This window comes from Bemisia tabaci, chromosome 1, assembly GCF_918797505.1.
Source record: "Bemisia tabaci chromosome 1, PGI_BMITA_v3".
In the NCBI taxonomy this organism is placed as follows: Eukaryota; Metazoa; Arthropoda; class Insecta; order Hemiptera; family Aleyrodidae; genus Bemisia; species Bemisia tabaci.
In genome coordinates, this window is record NC_092793.1 from 87,949,336 (window position 1) to 87,977,203 (window position 27,868).

At 39.0% G+C, this 27,868-nt stretch overlaps 1 protein-coding gene across 13 annotated transcripts in view; it reads right to left on the reverse strand.

Moving 5' to 3' along the window:
* LOC109037037 (uncharacterized) overlaps positions 1–27,868 on the reverse strand; it is a 135,578-nt gene that overhangs the window by 13,265 nt on the left and 94,445 nt on the right. For 5 of the 13 annotated variants that reach the window (XR_011900855.1, XM_072306416.1, XM_072306414.1 and 2 more), the window contains exons 3-4: positions 14,847–14,938; positions 2,685–2,715 (exon numbers count right to left, since the gene is read on the reverse strand). Coding sequence is in view for 10 of the 13 variants with exons in the window: in XM_072306416.1 (XP_072162517.1) it covers positions 2,685–2,715; positions 14,847–14,938 (123 nt within the window). In the remaining 3 variants the exon portion in view is untranslated. Of the gene's footprint in view, positions 1–2,684; positions 2,716–14,846; positions 14,939–15,488; positions 15,622–27,868 lie in introns of all 13 variants that reach the window. The other 8 variants (XR_011900854.1, XM_072306411.1, XM_072306412.1 and 5 more) reach the window with 3 other exon arrangements.

Below are 27,868 nucleotides of genomic sequence, written 5' to 3' on the forward strand. Positions count from 1 at the left end.
TAATCCAAGAGGTTGATAAATGATAACTTAAATTGACGGTGAAACTGCAAGAACACACACCCTTTGTTTGAAAGGTTACGGACTTACTGCTGTAATTCAAAACACGTGGTAAAAAATTAAATTGCGTTACTTGAAAATTTCCCTGATTTCTCTAAGTAGAAGATAATTTATGAAAATTTTAAGCAATAGTGTTAGCTTGTTCTATTTAGATTAAAAGAAATAACACACCACAAACAAGATATTCTGTTTGGCAGTTTCACTTTCACCTTGATTTGTGACATTTCTTAGGATACAGGACTTCAGTGCATAAAATTAAAATTTACATTAGAGCCACTTTTCTTGAGCTAAGTTGAAAAATTGGGTTGTGATGTTTTGATGTGGAAAACAATTCTGTATTGCCTTCGGAAATTGCTCCACTATGAACTTTCAGTAGGTATGCACTTAAGGCAAGATTTCCTTCCTTGAGGTCAGGCTTTAATTTTTATTGGAACAGTTACACAAGCCATCCTTCAAGCGGGTGAAAAGTTCGATATACGAAATTCTTCTTATTACCTATTTTCCCTATGATTTTCCCACAGCTCCATGAGTAAATAAAAAGCTGCGTGGAAACACTGCTTGTGACATCATTCTATTGCCTGAATTTCTTGTTTTTCAGATGTTCCACGCAATGTACAGTTGCTGCAAAGCAACATTCATAAATGGCTCAGCAAGCAAACCAATAAAATATCTGCTTCTTAAATAAAATAAGTGATACGAGCTGTCAGTTTATCCTTGGTCCGGTTGGTTCTTTGAAACTATGAACCTACGAACACCCCATGTAAAAGTTACCTCTGGTGGACAGATTTGTTTAAAAAAATTATCCCCTCCTTATGAATACATTCTTTAAAATTGTTAATTACTGCGTTCATTTTCATACTGATAATTTGCAGATCTTCCCTATGCATCCTCAAATCCCAAATTTTCATATCACTAACTTGTAAAAAATTACAAAGAGGTATAATTTTGTAATTTTTTTGTTTCTGTGAACAGTAACTTTTTAGAAGAATAAAATTTTGGTCCGATGAGAAAGAGCTGATATTATTCCTCTACCTCCCTCCACCAATCATACATCTATTAATATTGTCAAATTACTTGCCTCTGTGTTTGATATTTTTCGTTTTTTCACAATTAATGAATGAAGTAAAATTCTAATTCCATGATTTCATTTCATTTCAGCGATTAAAATTGTCTGCATCAAATTCCTCTGATAATTTTGCTGTCAGAGCCATTTACTGTTTTATGTTTAAAATTTTTTTTTGGAAGTTAAATATAGTAACTTCAGTAATTTTTCTCAAAATATTCCCTCGCAAGTAGACGTTTCACTTGCTTATTTCATTCATTAGTTTTGGAAAAAACAAAAGAATATTTTTCATGCAACATGCAACCGGGTGGTCAAGGGACGTACTCAAACCTCCCACGCCCCTACGAGCTTGATTTTGTTTCCCACCAACTTGGTAGATCGCACAAAGGCGCGCGTCGCTTTTTCTTGCCAAAGTGAAGAAGTGGTACGTTCAGCACCACTTTCTCCTTGATCCCATTGTTGACCCAGGCTTCACCCTGTGCTGTGTGGGCTTTATGGCCGTGCCTCTTCCAAGTCTTTTTCTTCCATGGCCAGAGGAAGTCATTAAAGCCGCATCAGCAACACGAACATTGTAATCGGATTTAAGTTCCCTGACTTTTTGTCTTCCCTGACATTTCCTGATTTTTCCCGGTCGTTACAAATTTCCTGACAATAACCAGTTTTCCAGATTTATGGCCACCCTGCTAGTCACATGGTGAAGACTTGGGCCGTTATTGCGAGCCAGTTCGGTATGTCTCACCATGCCCTCTCTAGGCATATAGCTGTTCGATGATCTGCACAATCGTTGTAACTGTTCCCAATTTACCAAGTTCCCGGAATAAGAATAGTGAATATACGCAAGTACCCATACCTACGTGTGATATATCATGGGTCAGTTGCGCTGGTCACATGCAGAATCGTGGCTGATTTTTGTAGATTAGCTAAGAATAATAAGATCTGTCCTAACAGCAACTTTCTAAAATCAATATTAATAGAGATATCGCCCTTTGAAAAGAAGTAGGGTTTATTTATGACCTCATCCACTGCGGTAGTGACACCCTTGCTTTCTTTCACCTTGCTTCCATCCGAGTTTCACGTTGAATAAAGCGTCCAGCTCACTTTCAAACTGGGGCTCTCAAACTGGCATCAATTCTTCTATTTCTCAGCCATTTCTGCACGGAATTCCTTGAAAATTTCAAGATCTGATCCATGATGTATCCCGAACACATCGGTTACCTTCAAAGATCGTCGGTCCGACGATCTTTGAAAGGCAAAAGTCAACAGTTCCATCGATGAGCCTCTTTGAAGCCCCTAGTTTGAAGGTGGGCTGGACGCTTAACCACTGCAAATGTGCGTCACACCGACTTATGAAAGCAAAGTGGAAGAAACCAAGGGTGTCATTACCGTGGTGGATGACATCAAAACCCCAACTTTTCAAAGGACAATATCTCGGCTAATATAGAACGTAGACGTGGAGAGAAGCTGCTTAGACAGATCTGATTATTTAGAGCTGATCTACAAGAATAAAACAACAAAACACAATTCTGAGACCAGCGCAACTGACCCGTGCAGCTTTTTTTCTTACCTTCCTCCGTGTCTTCAGCAGCAGCACCATTCTAAAAAACAAAAGAAATTGATACTACCAACCGTGAAACCTTGAAACATAGATACTACCAACCGTGAAACCTTGAAACATAGATACACAACATGAATCCATTCAGTACAATTGAGTCGTTTTCTACTGGAGCGCCAATGAGGTCACTTTTTGTTGAGGCTGTTTTGTTCTGCAGTACTCTTGAGATAAGTGTGCGGGGATTGGCGATGCCATATGCGCGGGGTCCCGGCTCCGGGCTTCACTCAGAAAATACAAGTATACAATTTATATTACAAAATTAAACCGGAAATTTCGTACATTTTTGAATGTGTTGTGACTTGGGTCAAAATGATTCACCAAAATTCGCGACAATAATTATGGATTTAAATCAATAAATCACGAGAACCACTCGCAGCCCGCAATTCTTCCATAGGCCGCTGTGTTAAAAAATGCCGTTCAGTTCAAACTTTCGGCGAGCAGGAGGCTCAGAATGTATCCTTCAAAGATTGACTTCAGCGTCGTTCCAGTACATAAGACTCTATTGTACCCTGCCCACAGATACACAACATGAAACACCGTAAAACATAAATACAAAATGCAACCATGTAAAACAAAGATACGCATTATACAGGGTGTATCAAAAGTCCCTTCCACCCCCTCTAAAATTTTACCTAATTAATATTTTGAAACGAAACTTTGGGGATGTTCATCGATCAATGTTAGCTACTTTTGGGGCCCCCCAAAATTTTCGGCCCCCCCCCGTGGGGAGGTGCTGCGGACCCCAACTTTTTTTTTAAATGGCAACCCCTATCTTGTAATACCTCATTCGAAAGAGCATAAAAAACTAAGAATTTTGGCGCAAACCGCATATCAATATCTTAATTTTTGACCGAGTTATGATAGGTTAAAGGTCAAATTTGACCTATTTTCAAAAAATCATAACTCCGGTTCAAATTATCGTAATGAAAAAATAAAACGGGAAAATTTACCAAATTGTAAGCACTTTTAAGTAAAAATCACAGAAATTACTTCCAACTAATTTTAAGGGGGGTTTCGTACCCCCAAATACGTCAATTCAAAGGTCATTCAATTTTCCCGCGAAATAAGCCAATTTCCCCCAGATTTGCCTCCACATTATCTCAGTAAGGTCAAAATCAGTCCAACATTGAATTGGCAAGTCCTCAAATTTCGGGAAAAGTTAAAAAAAAATTTAAACGGTCAAATTTAATCACCTTTAATTTCTTTTTTTTTAACTTTTCCCGAAATTTGAGGACTTGCCAACTCAATGTTGGACTGATTTTGACCTTACTGAGATAATGTGGAGGCAAATCTGGGGGAAATTGGCTTATTTCGCGGGAAAATTGAATGACCTTTGAATTGACGTATTTGGGGGTCCGAAACCCCCCTTACAATTAGTTGGAAGTAATTTCTGTGATTTTTACTTAAAAGTGCTTACAATTTGGTAAATTTTCCCGTTTTATTTTTTTCATTACGATAATTTGAACCGGAGTGATGATTTTTTGAAAATAGGTCAAATTTGACCTTTGACCTATCATAACTCGGTCAAAAATTAAGATATTGAAATGCGGTTTGCGCCAAAATTCTTAGTTTCTTATGCTCTTTCGAATGAGGTATCACAAGATAGGGGTTGCCATTTAAAAAAAAAAGTTGGGGTCCGCAGCCCCTCCCCACGGGGGGGGGGGGGGCGCCGAAAATTTTGGGGGCCCCAATAGTAGCTAACACTGATCGATGAACATCCCCAAAGTTTCGTTTCAAAATATTAATTAGGTAAAATTTTAGAGGGGGTGGAAGGGACTTTTGGTACACCCTGTAGGTATAACCCTGTAATATTACGAATAACTCAATGTTCTTGCAATTTTGCCGGGATAGTGAAAAATTGATATTTCGCGGTTTCCGAGGCCAAAAAGTTCCGAAACTCATGATGCCATTTTCAAGGATTTATTCATATGCACTTCTCCTGTGGGGTCAAAGTAGGAATTATTTGATGTCACTGCGCCAAATTTTGCTCTCTAAGTATAGTGTATAAATGGGTATTTAAGCACAGATATTGCACCAAATTGTGCACAAAAATATGGAATTAAAAAAAAAACCGGCGCTCCGCTTCGCTCCACGCCGGTTTTTGGGGTAGCTCCGCCCCCCCAAACCCTCCCAGGACGGTCTTTTCACGGTTTTCTGCGCATCTAGTTTTTTCTTCTTTTTAAGTGTCCCGCGCATCCACCGCGGGAAGAAAGTGTATTTCCCGAAGTGGGATTTTTGTAGTCATAAAATCGTACGTCTGTAAGCGATTGTATAATGGATAGTCTTTTTCCAGATATTTCCTTTCCTTGGGACGCTTGCTTCACCTGACCCACTGTGCGACGCACAGTTTGTCCAAAATCTTCCTTCCCCTGAACCACTGAGCGACGAAAAGCTTGTTCAAGAACTTCTTCCTCCTGATCCACTGTGCGACGAAATTTTGTCCGAAATCTTCCTTTCCCTGACCCATTGTGCGACGAAATTTTTGTCCAAAAACTTCCTCCCCCTGAACCACTGTGCGACGAACACTTTGTCCAAAAACTTTTTCTCCCCGACCCACTGTGCGACAATTAGCTGGTCCAAAAACTTTCTCCCCCTGACCCACTGTGCGGCCCTGCTCCGGCCGGCTCCCCTCATGCCGCGCACCCCCCTCCTAAAACTTTAAAAGCTCGCAATTTTTAAACGGCTCGGTCGATTTAGCTCAAATTCAATACCAAACCAGTCCTAGAGGAGGACTACCACCCATAAAATTTTCAGCTCAAAATATTCATTTTCGCTCGAGTTATCGAGTGGACAAGATTTGACCTCCCCCCACTTTCGAGCCCCACCCCTCAAAATCTATTGCCTCAAATTTCAATTTTTTTTCGCAGAATAGTAGTTCTAATGAGTCTCTACTAAATGCAAAAAAATTGGTTTAAATATCTTTCAACGTAAGAAAGATATAACTACTCAAAAATCGAAAAATCTTAAAAAGGCGGAAATACATACATACATACATACATACATACATACACACATATATATATACACACATACATACATACATACATTTTTGTTTTTGTAATTAGTATCATCTCATGCCCTGATGAAGGAGGCAATGGGCCTCTGAAACGTTGGCAAAATATAACTAAATTTATACTTTAATTAACGGTTGTACTTCTCATTAAAAATCCTACCCATATGTATTTCCACAACCATAAAACTCTTATTATTATACATACATATATATATACACATGAATTTGAATGGCATATATTTTCGTGATCGGTGCTCTCCACAAGGTCTCGGGTCTGGGTCCGACATCATGGGAGAATGCAATAGTGTATTTTCTTTGGAAAATACACTAAAATGGGTTGACCGGGGTAGGCGCAGTGGCGTGCGGTCCAGATAAGCAAGACAAGCACTGCTTGCCCAAAGATTTCAGAAGAAAGAAGAAAATTACACCTATCACATGCTTTAAATTGGATCAGGGGGAAGAAGTTTTTGGACGAGCTTCACGCAATGTCTTTGGCTTTACATTGCTCAGTGGTCCAGGGGAAGGAAGATTTTGGAAAAATTGTTCGTTGCTTTGTGGGTTGGGGGGAGGAAGTTTTAGAAAAGCTTTTCGTTGCTCTTTTGTTCAGGGAAAGGAAGGTTTTGGAAAAAATTTTCGTCGCACAGTGAGTCAGGGGAAGGAAGGAAGATTTTGGACATATTGTACGTCGTACATTGGGTCAGGTAAAGAAAGTTTTTGGACGAGCTGTTCGTCCCAAGGAGGGTTAAGGAAAGGAAATATCTGGAAAAACTGTTCATTACACAATAGCTTACAGACATGCGATTCTATGACTGCACCAATCCCACTTTCAAGTTCAGCGAACATTGTAATACAATGTCTAAAAGGTAGTAGCACTGAATATATTGGTATTTGGAGTGTAGCTGAGTGCTAGAAATAATGTAACATTTTCTTTAAAAAACTTACATTTCATTAACAAACTTTGACCGAAGCTTGTCAAAGCAAACGCTTCATTTTCAGGGTCACAAAATAGATATCACATTCTTGCTATTACCAATATTGCCCTTACCTATTGTGATTTTGTCGGTGACCTTCCTTATATTGTCTGGTATGCTGTTATTAGTCTTAAAAGCAGTTCTGTACTCATAGACCGTGGGCCAGTAAGGGGTAACCCCCCCCCCCCCCCCCCGTGGGAATTTTGGAGGTGGTGATTTCCTTGAAGCTCTCGACTAGGAGAATAAGATTTTTCTTGTTTACGCGATTTCTATAGTGATGGGGGGAGTAAGCCCCCCAAAATCGCTCAGAATTCCAACTTTTCCGCGAATTTTCCCATTTTTCTCGAAAAAGCTTGATTTTAAGGCAAAACTTCACATAACCAATCTGAAAGCTCGTGAAATTTTGCTTTAGAAAATTTGTGTTTGACTTTGGCCATGACCCGCGGCAACCCCAAAATGGGGGGGCTTAAAATGTCAAAATATCTCAAATTACCGCGAAAATGACCGTTTCGCCGCGATTTCTCGCCAATAACGCGGAGAAGGTTGGTAATCTCGTAAAATTGCTTGTCCCTAAAATTATAGAGCATACATGTTTCATTCGAGATGCGGCCTAACCCCTCGTGGGGGGGAGGGGGCCCCTAGCAGTACCCCACCCTATAAAAACCGTCAAGAATGGCCGCCTCCTTGAAGTAGCGTTATGCGCGAAAATGGGCGGCAAAATGAAAGTACGTAGCGTTTGTTCTGAGAGAACGTCAATGTGGATTCTTGTGAGAGGTGACAGGGGGGAGGGAGGTACATCCTCTTCCCTCCCCCTCTCCTCTAAAAATAATCACGAAAAACGTTAATTAAACGCGAAAATTCCACTTTATACGTCGCTTTTCAGGGCTTGTCATTGACACGCTCACACTAACATACTTTAACGAGGGGGGCGGGGGGGAGAAGGGTTCATCCTCCCCCCTCCTCTTCTGACCCCTGCCCCTCCCCCGAAAAATAATCATGAAAAAATTTTAATAAACGCGAAAATTCCACTAAAAAAGGCGACTTTCAGGGCGTGGCATTGTCATGTTAACACTAATATGTATACGTATCTTAGCCTCCCCAGCAAACACTAAAAAAGGTGGGAGAGCGGTAATTTAAAAACATTACTTATTTAATAATAGGAGGAACGGGGAAACCCAGCTGCTGTAAGAGAATTGTAACATTTGAAGGGATACGTAACTACGCAGTAGTTAGGGAACTTAGAGGTATTATTTTATTTTTTAGAAATTACTGAAACTGAGGGGAGTTTATTCATAATTGACGGAAATGTACATTCTTAAGCGTATGTCAACATTTTAGAAACGATTGGAGAATAGGCTCAAAGTGTATTTGATCGTTTGCAAAATTATTCAATCATTCATTTGGTCATAGACACATACCGCAGTGATGTATCTATCAAAAACATTCAGTAATTATGAGGGGGATAAGGGGATACATTTTTATGAAAGGACCCCCAAACAAAATACCCCGTAGTTGGAAAAGTATTTTAGGCAAGGGTAAAAACAAGAACCAACGTATCGATCTATTCTTAACTGAATGGATTACGCTCAATATTCTCAAAGAATAAAGTATATTTGAGGCATGGAGAAGGGTGTACCCAGTTTACTTCCGCTGACGGTCCGAAAGTTGACTTCACCTTGCAAACTCAATAAAAATCAAACCAATAAGAAGCAGACACTCGAATAATTTTGCTTGTTTTCGAGTTGAACCATCTTGATAACTATTCATCGCAATCAGAGTTCGTTCGCCGGACACAGATGTATTTATGCTCCTTCTTCGATGCATCAACGACATTATAAAAACTGTCCTTTTTGATACAGAAAGAGGCAACTATCATAGAGTGATTTATGTATGCTCTGTTGCAAGTAAGTTAGGACCAGATACGTGCCATCCCTCACCGAATTTTCATACCTTTTTCAAGTTGTGACACAAACAGTTCTTTCTTGCGGCATGGCAAAAATTTGTATTGTCATGAATTAAGAACAATCAACAGTTTGTTCCAAGTTTCAAATTGCTGGATCAATATACAACAGTGTCAAATGTCCGCTTCTTTAGAGGAATTCGTATGTTGCATGAACTCTTCTTCAAAAAAAAACCTGATTACTATAATAATCAACTGCTAAGGTTCGAGCTTTTCTCAAGAATAGATGGCGCGACAATACGAGGTCTGTTAGATTAGAAACCGGATTTTGGTCATAACTAGCTTACCGTGCGTCCGAATTAGGTTTTCTTGGACTTTTCTGATAGCTGATAACATACTAAAGAACGCTACGTTCACAGATTTTGTTTATTTTGATCAGTGTTTATTCTGTGTCATCTTGAATACGAGGAAGTCAGGTGCATTCTGCGATTTTCATCATGCGATCACTGATAGAGCAAGGATTCAACATTAAATTTTGTTTTAAGCTCGGAATACCTTGTACCGAAACTTTTGGTATGCTAAGTAAAGTTTACCAAGATCATTGTATGAGTTGTTCTCACTATTTTGAGTGGGTAAAACGATTCAAAACTGGTCAGGAGTTCGTTGAAGATGAGGAGCATGGGAATCGACCATCAGCGGCAACTAACATTTGTCACGTGGAAGAAGTGCGGGCAAAAGTCTCGAAAATAGTCGTTTCGAGCTTGCTGAACAGAGTAATATCTCTGAAGGCTCTGTACATACAATTTTGATAGAATATATAGACATGCATCGAGTTTCAGGTACACTTGCCCCTTGATTGTTGTCCGTTGAACGAAAATCCAATCGAATGTTAATTTCCCTATAGCTGCTTGAACGTTCTAACAATGATCCTACACTTTTGGATAGGATAATTTTCGGTGATAATACTTGATACGGAACTACGATACGGAAACGAAACTCCTACCATCCTTGGGGATTGAAAAATGTAGTGCAAGACCGAAGAAAGAGAGACAAGTTTGGTCAAACATAAAAATCGCAGAACACCCATGAGGTTGCCGCATTTGAAGCCACATACCAACGAAGCTAATTAAGATTTTTCAAATCTGTGAACGAAGTGTTCTTAAGTATATTTTCAGCTATCAGGAAATATCAAGAAAACCCAATTCGGACGCACAGTAGGCTAGTTATGACCAAAATCCGGTTTCTAATCTAACAGACCCCGTAAGCCTCAGTAGCATGCATTTGAGCTTCCTACCGCCTTGTAGAAGTTCACTGGTGAACCATACGTAATAAACGGAAAATTACCAATGCTAAATATGCAACAATCCTCAAATAAATTCACCCGAAATACCATCACCAGAGTAACACGGGTGGAAAATGCTCAATACCGAAGCATTGGAATTTGACTAGATCTCTTGAGAAATGACCATATAGGAAGCGAGAGTGAAATAGACTTTTTGGGGAGGTAGGACAGGGACGGCTTTTTAATCACCCCTCCCCGCCCCTTCCGGTGTTAACATGACAATGACACGCCCTGAAAGTCGCCTTTATTAGTGGAATTTTCGCGTTTATTAAAATTTTTTCATGATTATTTTTCGAGGGAGGGGGAGGGGCAGGGGTCAGAAGAGGAGGGGGGAGGATGAACCCTTCTCCCCCCCGCCCCCCTCGTTAAAGTATGTTAGTGTGAGCGTGTCAATGACAAGCCCTGAAAAGCGACGTATAAAGTGGAATTTTCGCGTTTAATTAACGTTTTTCGTGATTATTTTTAGAGGAGAGGGGGAGGGAAGAGGATGTACCTCCCTCCCCCCTGTCACCTCTCACAAGAATCCACATTGACGTTCTCTCAGAACAAACGCTACTTACTTTCATTTTGCCGCCCATTTTCGCGCATAACGCTACTTCAAGGAGGCGGCCATTCTTGACGGTTTTTATAGGGTGGGGTACTGCTAGGGGCCCCCTCCCCCCCACGAGGGGTTAGGCCGCATCTCGAATGAAACATGTATGCTCTATAATTTTAGGGACAAGCAATTTTACGAGATTACCAACCTTCTCCGCGTTATTGGCGAGAAATCGCGGCGAAACGGTCATTTTCGCGGTAATTTGAGATATTTTGACATTTTAAGCCCCCCCATTTTGGGGTTGCCGCGGGTCATGGCCAAAGTCAAACACAAATTTTCTAAAGCAAAATTTCACGAGCTTTCAGATTGGTTATGTGAAGTTTTGCCCTAAAATCAAGCTTTTTCGAGAAAAATGGGAAAATTCGCGGAAAAGTTGGAATTCTGAGCGATTTTGGGGGGCTTACTCCCCCCATCACTATAGAAATCGCGTAAACAAGAAAAATCTTATTCTCCTAGTCGAGAGCTTCAAGGAAATCACCACCTCCAAAATTCCCACGGGGGGGGGGGGTTACCCCTTGCTGGCCCACAGTCTATCAGTTTTTTTTTAAACATTTGCAAATTTTTGAGCTAACAGGGCCAAAATAATCAATTTTTACATATTTGTCATTATTTTTGGGTTTTTGGGCTTCATTGTTATTTGCATCACAGCACTGTTTATTATGTCTCCTTAAAATTTTGCTGACAAAATATTTAGGGAATCCATTAATTTTAGCAATACTCTGGATAATTGCCATTTCCTCTTGTCTGTGTTTATGGCTAAGCGGAATGGAAAACACTCTATGTGCCATTGCATGAATTGCAGCGTGTTTGTGGCTGATAGGGTTATTTGAATGGAAGGGAATTATACTATTTGTGGCTGTAGGCTTACGGAATATTTTGAATTGGATGAGGTTATCCTTGTCGATAATTACAGTAAGATCTATAAAATAAATTTGGTTATTTTTCATATGTTCAATGGTGAATTGAATGTGTTTAGAGGTGCTATTTAGGTACTTTAAGAATTGACATATGATACGGTCGGTCTCAACAAAAACAAAGATGGTATCTTCAACGTATCTGTAATATTTTTTGATGTTTTTAAAGAAAGGATTTTTGTCACTCATAACGTTCATTTCTTCAAAATTATTTAAGAACACTTGTGCAATGGTACCAAAAATTGGTAAGCCCATAGCGACACCATTTTCTGCTTGGAATGTTCTACCCTTATAAGTGAGATAGTTTTGATTAAGGATTTCTCTTGTCATCTCAACTAGCTCCTCCCTTTCATGAAGCTATTCAAATTTTAGACCAAAAAATTCAAGAATCTGGAAAAATATATGAACATGAAAGGGAAGAGCTTGTTGAGATGACAAGAGAAATCCTTCATCAAAACTATTTCAGAGAGATGTCCGCATCCGAAACTGAACCGGCCAAAAAAGTTGATACAATCATTGTCATTTGCTAAATATTTGTACTTAATTTTACAGGTTTACTTAATATTTCGACGATTACTGTAGAAAATGACAGGAAGGAGTGCAAATTTGCGATAAGTCGAAGCCAATTGTCACTGCAGAGGTGCCGGTAATCTTAGGGCGCCGAACATACAAGGTTTGCGCGCGACTGGTTAACTTTGAAAAATCATAACTCCCGTCCAAATCATTTCCCCGGGATGATCTTGAGCTTGTTTCAAAGCTTAGGCGGTCTACTTTCATAAAATAAATAGTTTTGTAATTTTTCGGGTGTTCCCTTCAACGCTGCGGCTCAAAATGTAAAAGATTGAAATTTTGAGCTACGGCAACGTTGCAACAATGGATGAAAATTTCCAACTGACCAAATTTCGTGAATACCGGCTAAAATCTGAGAATTTTCTCTAAATTTTGAGACCAAGACCATTTCTCTACGACAAACCGTTCACGAGATATGCCAGTTCAAAGTTTTAACTTTAACCCCCTCCCTCCCCCCTGATTATCCAAATTCAAAAATTCGTCAGTGTTTTGGACTTGGGAAATAGTCCTCTATCAACCTTGAAAATATTATAGAGATTTGGCTCAGGTTGGAAATGGCCGCACAGTACATTTTAAACACTTTTAATGCGGTCCACATACCACCCGCGATTTTTTTGCGGAAATGTCAACTAGAAGGCCTACTGATTGAGGAACAACAAACCGCGAAATCTGTAGTTTGTCCGTTCTTTAGAAAGTGCGATTTTTCGCTTTTTTGGCGGGAATTTCGGGGCAAGGCCTGAAAAAGTCAAGTTAGGCTGTTTTTGTGACTTGTAAATGCATATCCTATACAATTTTAGTCAATCAAGTGCCAGTAGATAGCTATTCGTGCATGTTGCCCAAAATTAATTTCCTTAAATCCACGACTTCCGAGTTTTGTGTGGGGGGGGGGGGGGGGTGTTAGACAAGGAGAAATCCGATAAAAAGAGAGTTAGAGAGTTAACCGGGAACAAATTGCCTAACGAACTTCACCTATGTAAACGTCTTCAGTAGGTCTTATTGAACAACATACTAAAAGTTTACCACGGTTCGATCCCGGAACACCCCCCCTAATTGCCTAAATTTCAAAATGGCGGCCATAATAAGCCCTCTGGAGTTCGATTTCTTTCAAAATACGCGTACAGTGTCATGAGAGGTGTCAATTCCTATGCAATTTTGGTCGTAGAGGTTGTCCCATTTTTCATAGGAAATGGCTGCAAGAGCTTTTCCATCCATACTTTCAGGAATCATAACGCATCATCGTAGAGGCCTAAATCCGGTGTCATTTCTCGTCTAGCCCCCCGGGGGGAGAGAGGGGAGGGGGTCAAATGTCAAACGCTCCGACCGCCATAACTTTTGAGCGAATTATCGGGTCAACTTGATCTTGAGCTCAAATGAAAGCTCTTAACGACACCTTTCATTTGATTTATAGTAATATCCATTTTTGGTAATTTTTCAACGAAAAAAAAAATCATTTGTTGATTTTTCAAGCCCAAAAAATTCAGTTTTTTGGGGGTTTTCTCTAAAAGGGAACGCATGAATCATGACAAAAGCCAATTTAAATGAAAGCCCTTGATTCAAGCTTTATAACGAGCTATCATTGGACTTGGGGTAATAAATGGTTCAAAAGTTATGACCGTTCAAAGTTGGCGTGGCACGCTATTTTCGAAGCGCACGGAGTGTATACTCGCATGCCACCCTTCCCTACCTTTTCCTCTGGGGCCCGCTTCAGTTGATAACGGATACAGAAAGGTCCAAAGCTCCTCCCACCTAAAGAATGACCAATCATTAGTGAAAATTACTTTTATTTCTAACGAAAAAAGGGAAATAAAAATAAATTAAATGCTAATAGACGATAAGACGCTGGCATACATTATTTATTCGCCCCTCCTCCATGAATTAATATTTAATAGCCAAATCAAGCTTCTTTTACCGCAAAATACACTCAAAAGCTGTAGATAATATTCATAGGGTGTAGTACGCAACTAGCCGACCAGCACTTGAAACTCGCATGTACTACTGAATATCTCTCCCTTACCTCTCTCCGATATATTTCCCTCTCATCAAGATTTACCTGCACGGGAATAATCAGATACCGTAACGATGAGAGGCTTGATTTGGCTATCAAATATTAAATTATGGAGGGGGGGGGGGGAAAAAATAATGTATGCCAGCGTCTTATCGTTTATTAGCATTTAATTTATTCTTATTTCCCTTTTTTCGTTAGAAATAAAAGTAATTTTACACTAATAATTGGTCATTCTTTAGGTGGAAGGAGCTTTGGGCCTTTCTGTATCCGTTATCAACTGAAGCGGGCCCCAGGGGAAAAGGTAGGGAGGGATGGCACGCAAATATACACTCCGCGCGCTTCGAAAATAGCGCGCCACGCCAACTTTGAACGGTTATAACTTTTGAACCATTTATTTCCCCAAGTTCAACGATAGCTCGTTTTAAAGCTTGAATCAAGGGCTTTCATTTAAATTGGTTTTTGTAATGATTCATGCGTTTCCTTTAGTAGAAAACCCCGAAAAACTTAATTTTTTGGGCTTGAAAAATCAAACAATGATTTTTTACACATTGAAAAATACCAAAAACAGACATTATTATACATAAAATGAAAGGTCTAGTTGAGAGCTTTCATTTGAGCCCAAGATCAAGTTGATGTAAAAAGTGTTTAAAACGTACTGTGTTACCCTATAGGAAAAGTGGAAACCGTAAACCAACCAAAAGATCCGCTGAAAATTTCAAACGCGTTTTCCTACATACAAGGTTTTCCGACATAGGCCATTATTGGAGCTACCGCATAATATCTTTAAAACAGAAAACGACTTACAGCTTCATTCCACATTAAGTTGCTTAATATCTTGTAAAAGCCGACTTTCTCCTCTTCGGTTTTTCCCTCGGTAACGATTTTCCATGTATGAACTAGAAAAAAGAAAAGAAAAAAAATTAATAGGGTATTGATAGAATACAACTAGGAATATGCTCTAAGCTAAATGGACCACTATACGAAGTGCGAATTTAAAGTAGTATGAACATGAAGCTTTGAGCCCACCAGTTACCAGATTTTGCTAGAAAATTTAATTAATTGTGGGGCTTGCCAACACCGCATTTTACATGGATACCTGTCAGTACAAAAATATTCAATAATTGGTATGACTAAGCGACCATGCAGTCGTTGCGAAACGCCGAAACCTAACCAAATGTACCCTAAGAAGACCGTACTCCGTACTTTCAAAATCGGCACTCCATGACTCCATCCAGACTAGATTTTTTTTCTTTTTTTTTTCTTGATTATAGAAGGAATCAGCCTCCGTGATTTGGGCTATTACCAACTGTTCAATGAGAGAATGCACTGTGTAAAGAGGGTTAGTAACACTGCGCGATGCACGTTTGCACTACCCGGGAGACGTATTACACTCACGAACGAAAGCGCGAAAGTTCAGATGTTTCGAAAAGCTGATTGATTACTTACATGAGAGATTGGAGATCCATCACATTCCTTCTAGCGAGGCGGTAAGTGTTCGTGGAGGTATCTAACAATTTTACTGCAAGATGATTAGGATGATAGTTGAGGTTATCCACATATTTCATAACTTTGATAATGTCTGTGACATAGGGAATTGAAAACGTTCGATGTACAATTTCGGTGTGGACAAACCAAGGAGTGTTAGTAATTCTTCTGATATATTTGTTTTGAAAGGTTTGAATAACCTTTATGTTTGAAGGCGAGGCAGAACCCCAAAGTTGTGATGCATAGGACCAAATTGGACGAATGATGGTTTTGTAGACTTGAATCTTGCTCTGTATAGAAAGTTTAGAATATCTTGACATGAGCCAGGACAGTTTGTTGGCTGTGAGGTCAAGCTGGGTACGTTTTTTGCTGATGTGAGTTTTCCAGGTGAGTCTTCTATCCAAGTGTACACCCAGGTATTTGACTGAATCTTCTATCATGGGGAAAGTCCCATTAATGTTGATGGGGGGGGGGGGCAATTAAGTTTCCGTAGGGTAAAGGTGACTTGAACTGATTTAGTTTCTGTTAAGTTTAATAATTGCTGAAAACAGCTGTTTATAGAAATTGGAGTGGAGTAGAGAGGTTATGCTTTTTGTATGTCCTCTTGTATATCTTGGTGAATGATTTTTTTTTTTTTTTTTTTCTTTCTTCAAGTAGCCTATCGGCTAATCCCATTCAGTTCTACTTGCCTATCGTACCTTTGATTAGGTTCAATTCCTATCAACCTCCCTTAACAATCTACCATGTCCCCAATTTTCATTTTGATACACCCTCAATTTGAATAGCAAGTTCTTCTTGAATGCACCCAACCCCAACTCTTCTAATTTGTAACATTTAAATTTATTATACTCCCTCACTCCCTTGTAGAAAATCATTTTGTCCACCGAACCTTTTTCATGATATGACCATACTATATCCCCCAGTCTCGTTCCTTTAACATTTTCACTCTCCAACAATTCTTTTATACCTCTATCAACCCCTCTTATGTAACCCTTTTTTATTTTATAGATAAAGATAAACACTCTGTATTTAATAAACAATTCAACACATAACCACTCCAATTCATTTAGCATTACTCCAATATTTTCCTCCCTTCCCCTATTCAATATGTACCTCATAGCATTATTTTGCCCCAATTGCAACCTTTCAATTACCCCTTTCCCTGCCTCAAATAATATAGTTGTACAATGGTTTAGTAACGACCCCACTAGAGCATAGTACAGCAACTTCTTACCTTCAATTGTTAACGTATTCTTGACCCTCCACAGTAGACTTACTCTTTTTCTATATTCATTTGATACCTTTTCTACCTGTTTATCCCATTTTAAATCATCTGTAACCAACACCCCTAAATACTTATACATCTTAACTCTTTCAATTTTCTCCTCCCCTATTTTTATCAGCACCTCCATAGCCCTTTTCGCTTCATTGGAGCTGAACACAACGTATTTAGACTTACTTATATTTAGTTTAAGCTTGTTTACCTTTAACCATTCATCAACTCTTGTTAATTCCGCAGAAAGCTTACCTTGTAATTCTTCGGTGTCATACCCAGCCAAATAAATCAACGTGTCATCAGCAAACATACGCAATTTACACTCATCCAGAACCCCTTTTAAATCATTTATATAAACCAGAAACAAAATTGGACCTAATCTGCTACCTTGAGGTACCCCCAATTCCACACAAATTTCATCCGACAGTTTATCATCACAATTAACTACCTGCTTCCTATCACTTAGGTAATTTTTTAACCACTCAAGTGCTTTACCATTTATCCCAATATTCTCTAATTTTCTAACCAATATTGCCCTATCAATTGTCTCAAAAGCCCTCTTTAAGTCAAGAAAAACCCCCACTATTACTTTGTCTTTTTTATCCTCTTCCCTCCATTCTTTAAATAACATTTGTAACATATCCTCAGTTCCTCTCCCCTTCCTAAAACCCCTCTGCTCTTCAATTAGAATATTGTTGTTTTCAATATGTCCCACCAATTCCTTAATGACAGCCCCTTCTACGATTTTCTCCACTACTGGGAGTGAATTAATAGGTCGCATTTCTTCCACTTTAATAGTATTTTTGACTTTAGGTATAGGAGAGATAACTGCTTTTTTAAGTGCTTTAGGCATTATCCCCTCTTTGAATGATTTGTTTACTATTTCGGTTATAACAGTTGTAAGATGCTCTTTGTGTGCCTTTATTACCGTAGAACACACAGGAAAGTCCCCCACGCTATTTTTTAATTTACCTATAATGCCTTCTACTCTGCATTCTTCTACTACTCCGAAACTTGTTAATAATGTAAGCATTTCTCTTATGTTACCTCCCATCTCCCATTTTCTATTACAATTTACAGTCTTATTTATCTCATTTATACTTTCTACAAAATATTTATTTATTGCATTTGCCCCATCAATACCTGATAATTTTTTTTCCCCCACTTTTATCCTTTTATTATTCTCTCGCTCATTCTTCTTACTGCCCACCAATTCATTGAGCACACTCCAAACTTTCTTCCCATCCCGTCTGTATTCCCTTAATATTTTCCCTATGTATTCCCTTTTAATCCTTCTTGCCGCCGATGTGAATTTATTCCTGGCTTTCTTAAACTTGGTCCAGTCTTCCACCTTCCTTAGTTTAATGTATTCCAAATACCGTTCATCTCTATCCTTCCTTAGTGCTCCTCATTCCTCATTCCACCATCTTACTCTTCTTTTTACAACCCTCTTGTAAACATTAGATCCTGTCATCCTTAGCTCCTTATCAAATATTTCGTAAAGTTCATCTACTGTTTCATATTCAAATATTTTCCCACCAATGTCATCTACCTTTTTTCCCTCTACTGTTCTTACTTTAACATTATACCTAATTCTATTTACCTTTTTCGTATCACCTGTCATAGCTATGCTTACCCAGCTATGATCCCTAATCTTCGGCGTATGTTCCACCCAGCATCTTTCTACTAATTTTTTATTACCCCATTCAAAAGCAAGATCTATAATTGACTTACACTTATCAGTGATTCTGGTAAATTCTTTAACCATCTGATTTAAACCCCAATTTAGTTCTACTTGCTTAAGCCGTTTCGTACCCCATTCTTCCTGTTTATCCCATCTGATATTAAAGTCCCCTAACAGTACACCTTTCCCCCCAGCTTCAATTTTTTCCCCTATCCATTCATCAAGCCATTCTGTAAACTTTTTCTCGTTACTTGAAGGTGACCTATACAAACACCCCAAGTTACATATTTTTCCTCCCAATTTAACTTTGACATTAAGAATCCACCAGTCCCTATTTCTAACCACCTCCTCATGTAGCACTTCTATATTTTTATTTACAAATAATATTACTCCCCCAGTGTGTGCGCTATGTGAGTCACATCTAAACATTGTATATCCCTCAATCTTTATCTCCCCGTCTCTAGTTTTATCTGTGATGTGCGTTTCAACAACTCCTAGTATGTCAATTTTTTTTTCTTCAACTACCTTTTTTATTTCCCCCAATTTATCATAAAAACCCCCCGCGTTAATACACGTTATCATTATTGTATTATTCACCTTCCTATCACACTTAGTGTTCCCTTTAATTCCTTTAACAATATTATCGCTTAACACTCTTAACACTCTATCACCCCCCAGTGAGACTTTCCCCTTTTCTACACCTTCTGATATACCCTGCTTATTGTATCTCATAAATTTACCTTTGTTTACCTTTCCCCCCTCTTTCTTAGAATGTCCTTGTATTATTACCTCCCTGCTTAATGTACTAACCCTATCTAAAGAACTCCCCTTGATTCTATTTGACCCGCAATTCCATCTTATTTTATTCACTTTATTGTTATTGTTATTGTTATTGTTATTGTTATTGTTAGACCCCCAGTTTTTACTAAACTCCCAGCCAACTCTCTTCTGTTTTTGTCCATTACTTAACCAAAATTCCCCCTGTTAATCACACCATCTTCCCTAAGCTGACAGTAAATCGCCCCCACCACTTGATCAGTCCCCCTCCCATTCAAAGTACAGTAATCATTTTTAGTAATTTTGTAGTCATCAGATGTCAAACAATTTAAATTTAAATACACCCCCCTCTCCCTAACCATACATTTAGCAATCTCCCTGTTGACCCTGTCGATTTCTTTATTCACACAACTGTGTAACCAAAGAGCATGTCGGTGAGTTATACCCACATAGTAACATTGCACCCCCATCTTTTTGGCCTCAACCCTGAGATCATTGACGCCATCAACAACACATTGCCCCTCGTTTGAAAAAACATCCTTCCTACCAGCTGCAAAGATGACTATATCCCCTTCTTTAATCAACCCTCTATTATCCAACCAATACCTCCCCCAATCCTTCATTTTCGCCTCCTTGTTGCATTCGACTATCACATTAAGACCAAACCTAAATACCTCACTATGGAGTTTGCTCCCCACATTTTTGGTATACTCATCGGACATTACCCAAATAGTTTTCTTCCTATTCTCCCTGTTCAATGCTTCTTCCCTATTCTCCATAGTTTTTTCTTTTTTACCTGATTGTTCAAACTTCCTTTCCCACTCTCTGGCTTCGTTGTGTGCCTTCTCAAGTTCCCTCCTAAGTTTAACATTATCCGCTTTAAATTGTTCATTGATAGCCACTAAGTCACTCAACATTGTATCAACCCCACCAGCACATTTGTTGCAAAACCACAGTAAGTTTGATTCAAATTTATTTAAAGTATTAAGTTCTCCCTCAGTCACACCCACACACTGTATATGCTGAAAACCCCCCTGACATTCAATCCCATCGCACCTAATAACCTTATCACATTCCATTATATTGTCATTACACGTCCCACACTTCCCCACCACTGTATTCATTAGCTCCATTCTCTCTGTACTACCCATAATCAATAAATCCTCATCCTCTAAATCGACATCATCAATTTTACATTCAATCAACGTCTTATCTAACATGTCAATTTCCATCTCAAGATCCGCCAATTGCTTTTCGCTTACTTTTTTTTCCCCCAATACCTTCTCAACCTTACCCCCCTTTTCTATTACCCTTTCTTGCCTGATTAATTCGTTTCCCATTTTTAACTTCAGCTTCTTGACTTTGGTATTACCCTTTAGCTCTTCCCCCAATCTTTCAAAGCTTTTGCATCGCTGCGGTAGATCCACCCTGGGAGTGTCACAGCCCATCCCCACATCGCTATTGACACTCTCTGATCTAACCTTTAAAATCCTACCCACATTCATATTTTCCCCCAGTCTCCTACTTCTTTCTAATCTTTCCCCCATTCCAACTTTATATATTATATACAGTAAAATACTCCTAGGCCTACTCATACAACACTCATACCACATTCAAACACTTCTTGCCAAATGGGAATACATTGACTCCGAAGAACAGAATATGTATAGTGATTAATAAGAAGTAGTAACAGAAGTAAAGTGAGTTTCTCTGTGCAATTCCGAGATTTATCACGCTTTTTTCACCACGTTTATAACCACGTTTATCACTACGTTTATAACCTCAAAAAAACAGATCAGGAGGAGGGAACCATGTTCCCTCGACGGCAAGCTGAACTGAACTGCCTCGACGGCAAGCTGAACTGAACTGAGTAGAGAGGTTATGCTTTTTGTATGTCCTCTTGTATATCTTGGTGAATGATCATTAATAAAAAAATCGTTTCTTCTCAATTTTTTAATTATTTGAATCAAGTTAAGATTCAACATTTGGTGACCTCGACGTGATACAGAAGAAAGAAGTCAAATTATGAATTTTGTTTGAATTTTTGTTGAAATTGCATTCCTGTATTGGTTGCAATCTGCGCGCTGGGTACCCAACCTTGAAAGACATTGGAATTGCCGTGTCTAAATTTTATTCGACCTGATCAGTCGACGTTTTGGTGGAACTTCAAAGCTTCTCATCAAAACAAAGGAATATAATCGGTATTGATGTTTAATCTTGCCGAATTAAAGTTCCATTCTCCTCGGTATCGATATCTAATCCTGCCGACTGAGAAATATAACCTCATCGGTATTGATATTTAATCTTGCCGAATTGAAGTTCCATTCTCCTCGGTATCGATATTTAATCCTGCCGACTGAGAAATATAACCTCAGTGGTATTGATATCTAATCTTGCCAATTGAGTCGTTTAATTTGTCAGTATTGACATATAATCTTACTGATTTCAAATTTTTTACTTGTGGTGTCAGTGTCAAAGCGGCATCAGTGCATTTGAGTTTGAGGTTGATTCAAGAAGTCAATAGTCAACAAACCGAAAGCTAACAACCATCTTTTAAATTTGAATCTTTTCTGTAACAGCTGAGTGATTCAACACTCACCGACAATGGATGACTGACGGAAAAATGCACTTCTCGCAACAAAGAATCAACTTATAATTCAGCTCAATCGCTTTGCAACAGTCGTAAACAGTGATGCCCCCAATGTGCAGATCATTGAGGCTAGGTTTGAAGACTCAAAGGGATTCCTTAGTCAATTTATCCGAGTTGGATTTGAACTCCAACTGCTTGATCCTTCACTTAAAACTACATCAGACTTGGAAGAGTTTGAATCAAAATATTATGATACAATTACAAAGGCAAAAAGTGTCATGAAACGTAATCTTACAGAAGCCACCTCCTCACAGAGTTCATCCAGTGCCCAAATACTGTTTCTACCGAACATCGGCAATTCTTTGAAGCGCGTAGACGTGCCTGAATTCTCTGGAGGCTACATGCAGTGGCAGACTTTTAAGCAAGTTTACGTCTTATGCAATAATAAAAAGCTTAAATGTAAAGCATCGCTAGATTCTGCCTCACAGTTAAATTTTTTATCTGCCACTTTCTCTAAATCTCTAAAAATACCCGCTTAAGCTCAAAAATGTGAAATAAAAGGAATTGGGAGTGCTTATTCATATGAGAAAAAGACGGTTGACATTGTTCCCTTGTCTTCGTCAAAACAATTGAAAGTTTCATGTCATATTATTGATAGTTTACCAATTTGGATTCTTCCTAGTGAAGAATTTTTGAATGAAAAAATCAATGCCCGTTTAAAAAATTTAAAACTAGCTGATCCAACATTCCATGAGGGTGGCACCGTTGATATGATTCTGGGAGCTTCAATATTTTGGCCTGCTCTCTTACAAAATCAAATTTCGGCAGATTCATACTTTCCAACATTGCAAGAAACCATATTTGGATGGATAGTAGGAGGATGTTGCACTGAAAATCTAGAAGTTAGTCAAATAGTGCCAACTTTGACTTTCACCGCATTTGAGAAACAATCTGTAATTGATGCTAATCTACAGAAATTTTGGGAAATAGAAGATGGCGACTTTCAAAAAAGTCAATCTCAAGTGTCCAGTTGCGAAAAAATATTCTGTGAAACTTTGGGAGGCGCCGAAGATGGAAAGTTTATAGTGCAACTACCTTTGAAAGAACATCCAGTTGTTTTGGGCAATTCTAAAAGTATAGCGTTGAAGAAACTGTTTGACCTTGAAAGAAAATTGGACCAAAATGAAAGGTTTCGAACCTTGTACTCTGACTTCATGCGAGAGTACATTTCATTAAACCATATGAGTTTAGTGCCCGAAGGAGAAGAGGATACAAACCCAGCGTATTACATCCCTCATTTAGGTGTGCTTCGAGAGGGTAGTTTAACTACTAAGTTAAGGGTAGTGTTTAACGCTTCTTCCAAAACATCGTCAAACAACAAATCATTGAATGATATTCTACATGTGGGCCCTACAATCCAAGACACCCTTTCGGAAATTTTACTGAGATTTTGGGAGTACCCTGTTGCACTGACTGCGGATATAACAAAAATGTATCGCCAAATATGGATCGACGAAGCACAACGTGACTTACAAAGAGTTTTGTGGAGAGAAAAACGGTCTGATCCGGTGAAAATTCATCGATTGAATACTGTCACATACGGCACTGGACACGCTCCCTTCCTAGCAATAAGATCGCTAAATGAAGCTGCCTTACAACAGGAACACAGATATCCAGCTGCTTCAAAAAGTATTCTGAGTTCATTTTATGTGGATGATTATCTAGGAGGAGCAGAAACAATAAAGGAGGCAATCCAACTAAAGGATGAGGTAGAGGAAAATTCGCTTCGAGGAGGTTTTCCGCTTAGAAAATGGGCCTCAAATGAGAAAAACGTATTCCAAGACACCAGTAATCGCACAGAGCCAATTTATTTCAATGAAGAGACTGATGTTAAGGTTTTGGGTATCGGATGGATCCCAAAAACGGATCAATTCTTTTTCAAAACGGTCAATTCTCTTACTCCCAAGAATGGTTATTCAAAAAGAACAATATTATCAGAAACGTCAAAACTTTTTGATCCTTTAGGTCTAGTTAGCCCTTTAGTGATTCGTGCAAAGTTTATCATGCAAAAAGTATGGCTACAAAAATTAAAATGGGATGAGAAAGCACCTACTGAGATTTAAAGTGAATGGGAAACGCTGAAATCGGATTTTCAAGAGCTACAAAATCTAAAGATAAGTCGACATCTTTTGATATTTCGAAATGATGAAACAATAACATTTCACGGATTTTCTGACGCATCTATGAAAGGTTTTGGAGCTTGCGTTTATGTTTCGGTCACGGATAAATCAAAAAGAGTCACAAAACTAGTTTGCGCTAAATCAAGAGTTGCGCCTCTTAGAACGAGACAGACTTTACCACGTCTAGAATTGGCCGCCACATTACTTTTGTCCAAGTTGATGGTAAAAGTAACTTCCGCCTTGCAGACAAAACCCACATCCACATTTATGTGGTCTGATTCTGCCATTGCTTTACACTGGATTAGCAATGCACCTAACAAGTGGCTAGCTTTCGTTGCTAACAGAGTAGATAAAATTCAGTCACTCACGGAAACTTTGAAAGCCACCTGGCGTCACGTATCCACTAAGAATAATCCGGCCGATCTGATCACCAGAGGAGCGTCAGCTAAACATCTATCAAATTCAAGTCTGTGGTGGCAAGGCCCAGAGTATCTCAATTTAAGAGAAAATATGTGGCCAAAAACGAATGTTGAACTTCCATCTTTGCTAGATGTTCCAGAAATTAGGAAAGAGATTAAAATAATGTTGCTTAGAATACTCTTTGCTGTGTACTTCCTACTGTGTACTTCCTACTGTGTGTACTGTGTACTTGCTACTGCTAATGACTTCCTCTACGAGGAAGATCATCAGTAAACAAGAGCGTGTCACCGATACGTCTCTACTCTCAGCTCTAGTGGAGAAAGAAAGAACTTTATTTGGCTTATATACTAGCAATATCGTGGCACTATCTTAGAGGGCTCGGCAGCCGAACGGCTTAGCATTTGGCTATGGTGTGAGGGGTCCGCGGATCGAATCCGCAAGGGGGAACATTTTTATTGCCTTCAACATGTTTATAAATGCCGCGTAGCGCATTACAGGGTTATTTTTTCCAAAAAACGAGAGTGAGGGTTGCATTTTTATGCACGTAATTGAGAAGGGCTCCTCTTGCTTCAGAGAAACTTCTGGATCCAAGGTCCAGGGTCCCTGTATAAGGGTATACAGGGGCCGTCAAATAAACTTTTTTATTTTCTTAGAGGAAAAAGCAGACTCCATCTTTTAGTATAAATTACGTAAGACCTTTTCCCCATTTTTAGACCCCCATACTTCTCCTTGTGCAGCACCGTTAGGCATCCCTTAACCCCCCCCCCTCTAAAAATTACGTAAGGCTCGACTGACTCCCCCCCTTTTTTTTCAATTATCGCAGATCGAAGCATTACGTTTCCCTTCAGAAAACAATGCAATTTTTAAGCGAAAATTTTTATAAGTGAAACTAAATTTCTGAGTAAGTTCACAGGAAAGCTTAATGATATAATTAGTTTAATGAACAAAACTACGGAGCAAAATTGAAGAATTTTTTTTGGCCTTGGGAATAAATAGTTAAATGTATAAAGTTGACGTAATGATGAAGTCACGACTCATCATCCCGCGGAGTGGAGAGGTGGGAATCAAAAGAAATGACAGGGCATGGTTCGATCGGTCAGCAATCGGTGGTTTCCTGATTTCCTTTTTTTCATCTTGAATTTTATTATCAACCTGACGAAAAATGGAGTTTTGCATTTTCTTGAAATGTAGGCTAAAAACTGACGTAAGGCCCAGCCGTGCCCTCTCCTCCCCCCTCGTAAGGCACCGAAAGGCTGTTAGAGACGCCCCCCCCTCCCCCTAAGAGCCTTACGTATTTATGGACGACCCATTATTGGTATTTTTTGTATTCCTTATGGTCTTTATTACTTAGAATTCCTGATCATATAGGTAATAGAATAGAAATCATGCAGGTTTTCCTTTTTAAAAAAAGGGTGTTTACCTAAGTTGGTTTGAGTTTAAAAGATTCCTTCTTGGCCCGAAAGGCGAGGGCCACCTGGCGTCACGTATCCACTAAGAATAATCCGGCCGATCTGATCACCAGAGGAGCGTCAGCTAAACATCTATCAAATTCAAGTCTGTGGTGGCAAGGCCCAGAGTATCTCAATTTAAGAGAAAATATGTGGCCAAAAACGAATGTTGAACTTCCATCTTTGCTAGATGTTCCAGAAATTAGGAAAGAGATTAAAATAATGTTCGGAGCAATAGTTCAAACTTCATCTGACCTGCATTATTTGTTACATAGATTTTCGTCGCTGAACAAAATATTGCGTATTATTGGTTTTATGTTCAGATTTGTGCATAATATCCGCGCACGTCTCGCTAATAAGCCGTCAGAAGTAAAAAGTGGAAATATTTCTTCGCGGGAGATGGACGGAGCAACAAAATTTTGCGTAAAGATTATTCAACAAGAATCATTCCCCGAGGAAATTGCACACTTATCAAGGAAAGACGGTATTCTACAAAGTTCCAGTAGTATCAAGACATTGCACCCATTTTTGGATGGTGAGAAGTTGTTACGAGTTGGTGGACGACTTCAAAATTCGACACTAAGTTATGAGGAAAAACACCCGCTATTACTACCTATAAAACACAGATTCACCGAGTTATTATTCTGGCAGGATCATAGGCGACTTATGCACGCTCCTCCGCAGATGTTGTTATCAATGATTCGGCAGCGGTTTTGGCCCCTCAATGGTCCAATCTCGGCCAAGAAATTAGTATACTCTTGCTTAAAGTGTAGAAGAGCACAACCAAAACCGTGCGCACAGTTACTGGCCCCTTAGCCAGCATCTAGCGAGTGACTGTAAATACACCTTTTCGAATAATCGGAATTGACTTTACCGCACCTTTACTAGTTCGAACCAGCAACCGCAAAAACGCTCATAAAAAGAGAGTTTACGTTGCTCTTTTCATTTGCTTCGTGTCAAAAGCAGTCCATTTAGAAATTATCGAAAGTTTAACAACACAAGAATTCCTTCAGACATTGGAAAGATTTTCTGCCAGAAGAGGCTTACCGACTGCAATTTTTTCTGATAATGCTAAGACATTTGTGGGAGCCAAAAGCGAACTAATCACCCTGTTTAAGGATCAAAAAGTGCAAAAATACTTATCTAAAATGGCATTGATTGGTATTTTAATCCTCCCAATTCTTTACATCACGGCGGGTTGTGGGAAAGCGCCATTCGAAGCTTCAAGTCTACCCTGCACAAAGTGAATCGTTCTCGAATGTTTCAAGCTCATGAGTTAAACAATCTTGTGGTGAAAATCGAAGGTGCATTGAATTCTCGACCGTTAACTCCGTTGTCGTCTTCTCCCGACAACTATGAAGCATTGACTTCAGGTCATTTTCTAATTGGCAGAGCAATTATGTCATTCCCAACGAAATTTGATTCTCAAAATTTTAAATCATCAAACGTTTTGAAAACATACAAAAGCTTCCAGCAGGACTTGTCTCATTTCTGGCGTCGCTGATCGGGAGAGTACCTCCAAAGTCTGCAGTATTGTGCCAAATGGCATACGAGCAATCGTCATATTCAAGTTGGAAGTTTGGTTGTTGTCAAAAATAGAAATTCACCTGCACTTTATTGGAATTTGGGAAGAATCATCAAAACATATCCTGGTACTGATGGACACGTTAGGGTTGCAAAAGTGAAGACTCCTACTTCTGTCCTTATTCGAGCCGTGACGGAACTTTGTCCATTACCTGTTCTGATCAAATAGATCAGCCGGGGGCAGGATGTTAAGTTTAATAATTGCTGAAAACAGCTGTTTATAGAAATTGGAGTGGAGTAGAGAGGTTATGCTTTTTGTATGTCCTCTTGTATATCTTGGTGAATGATCATTAATAAAAAAAATCGTTTCTTCTTAATTTTTTAATTATTTGAATCAAGTTAAGATTCAACAGTTTCGTTGAGTTTAAGTTTCCATTTGTGG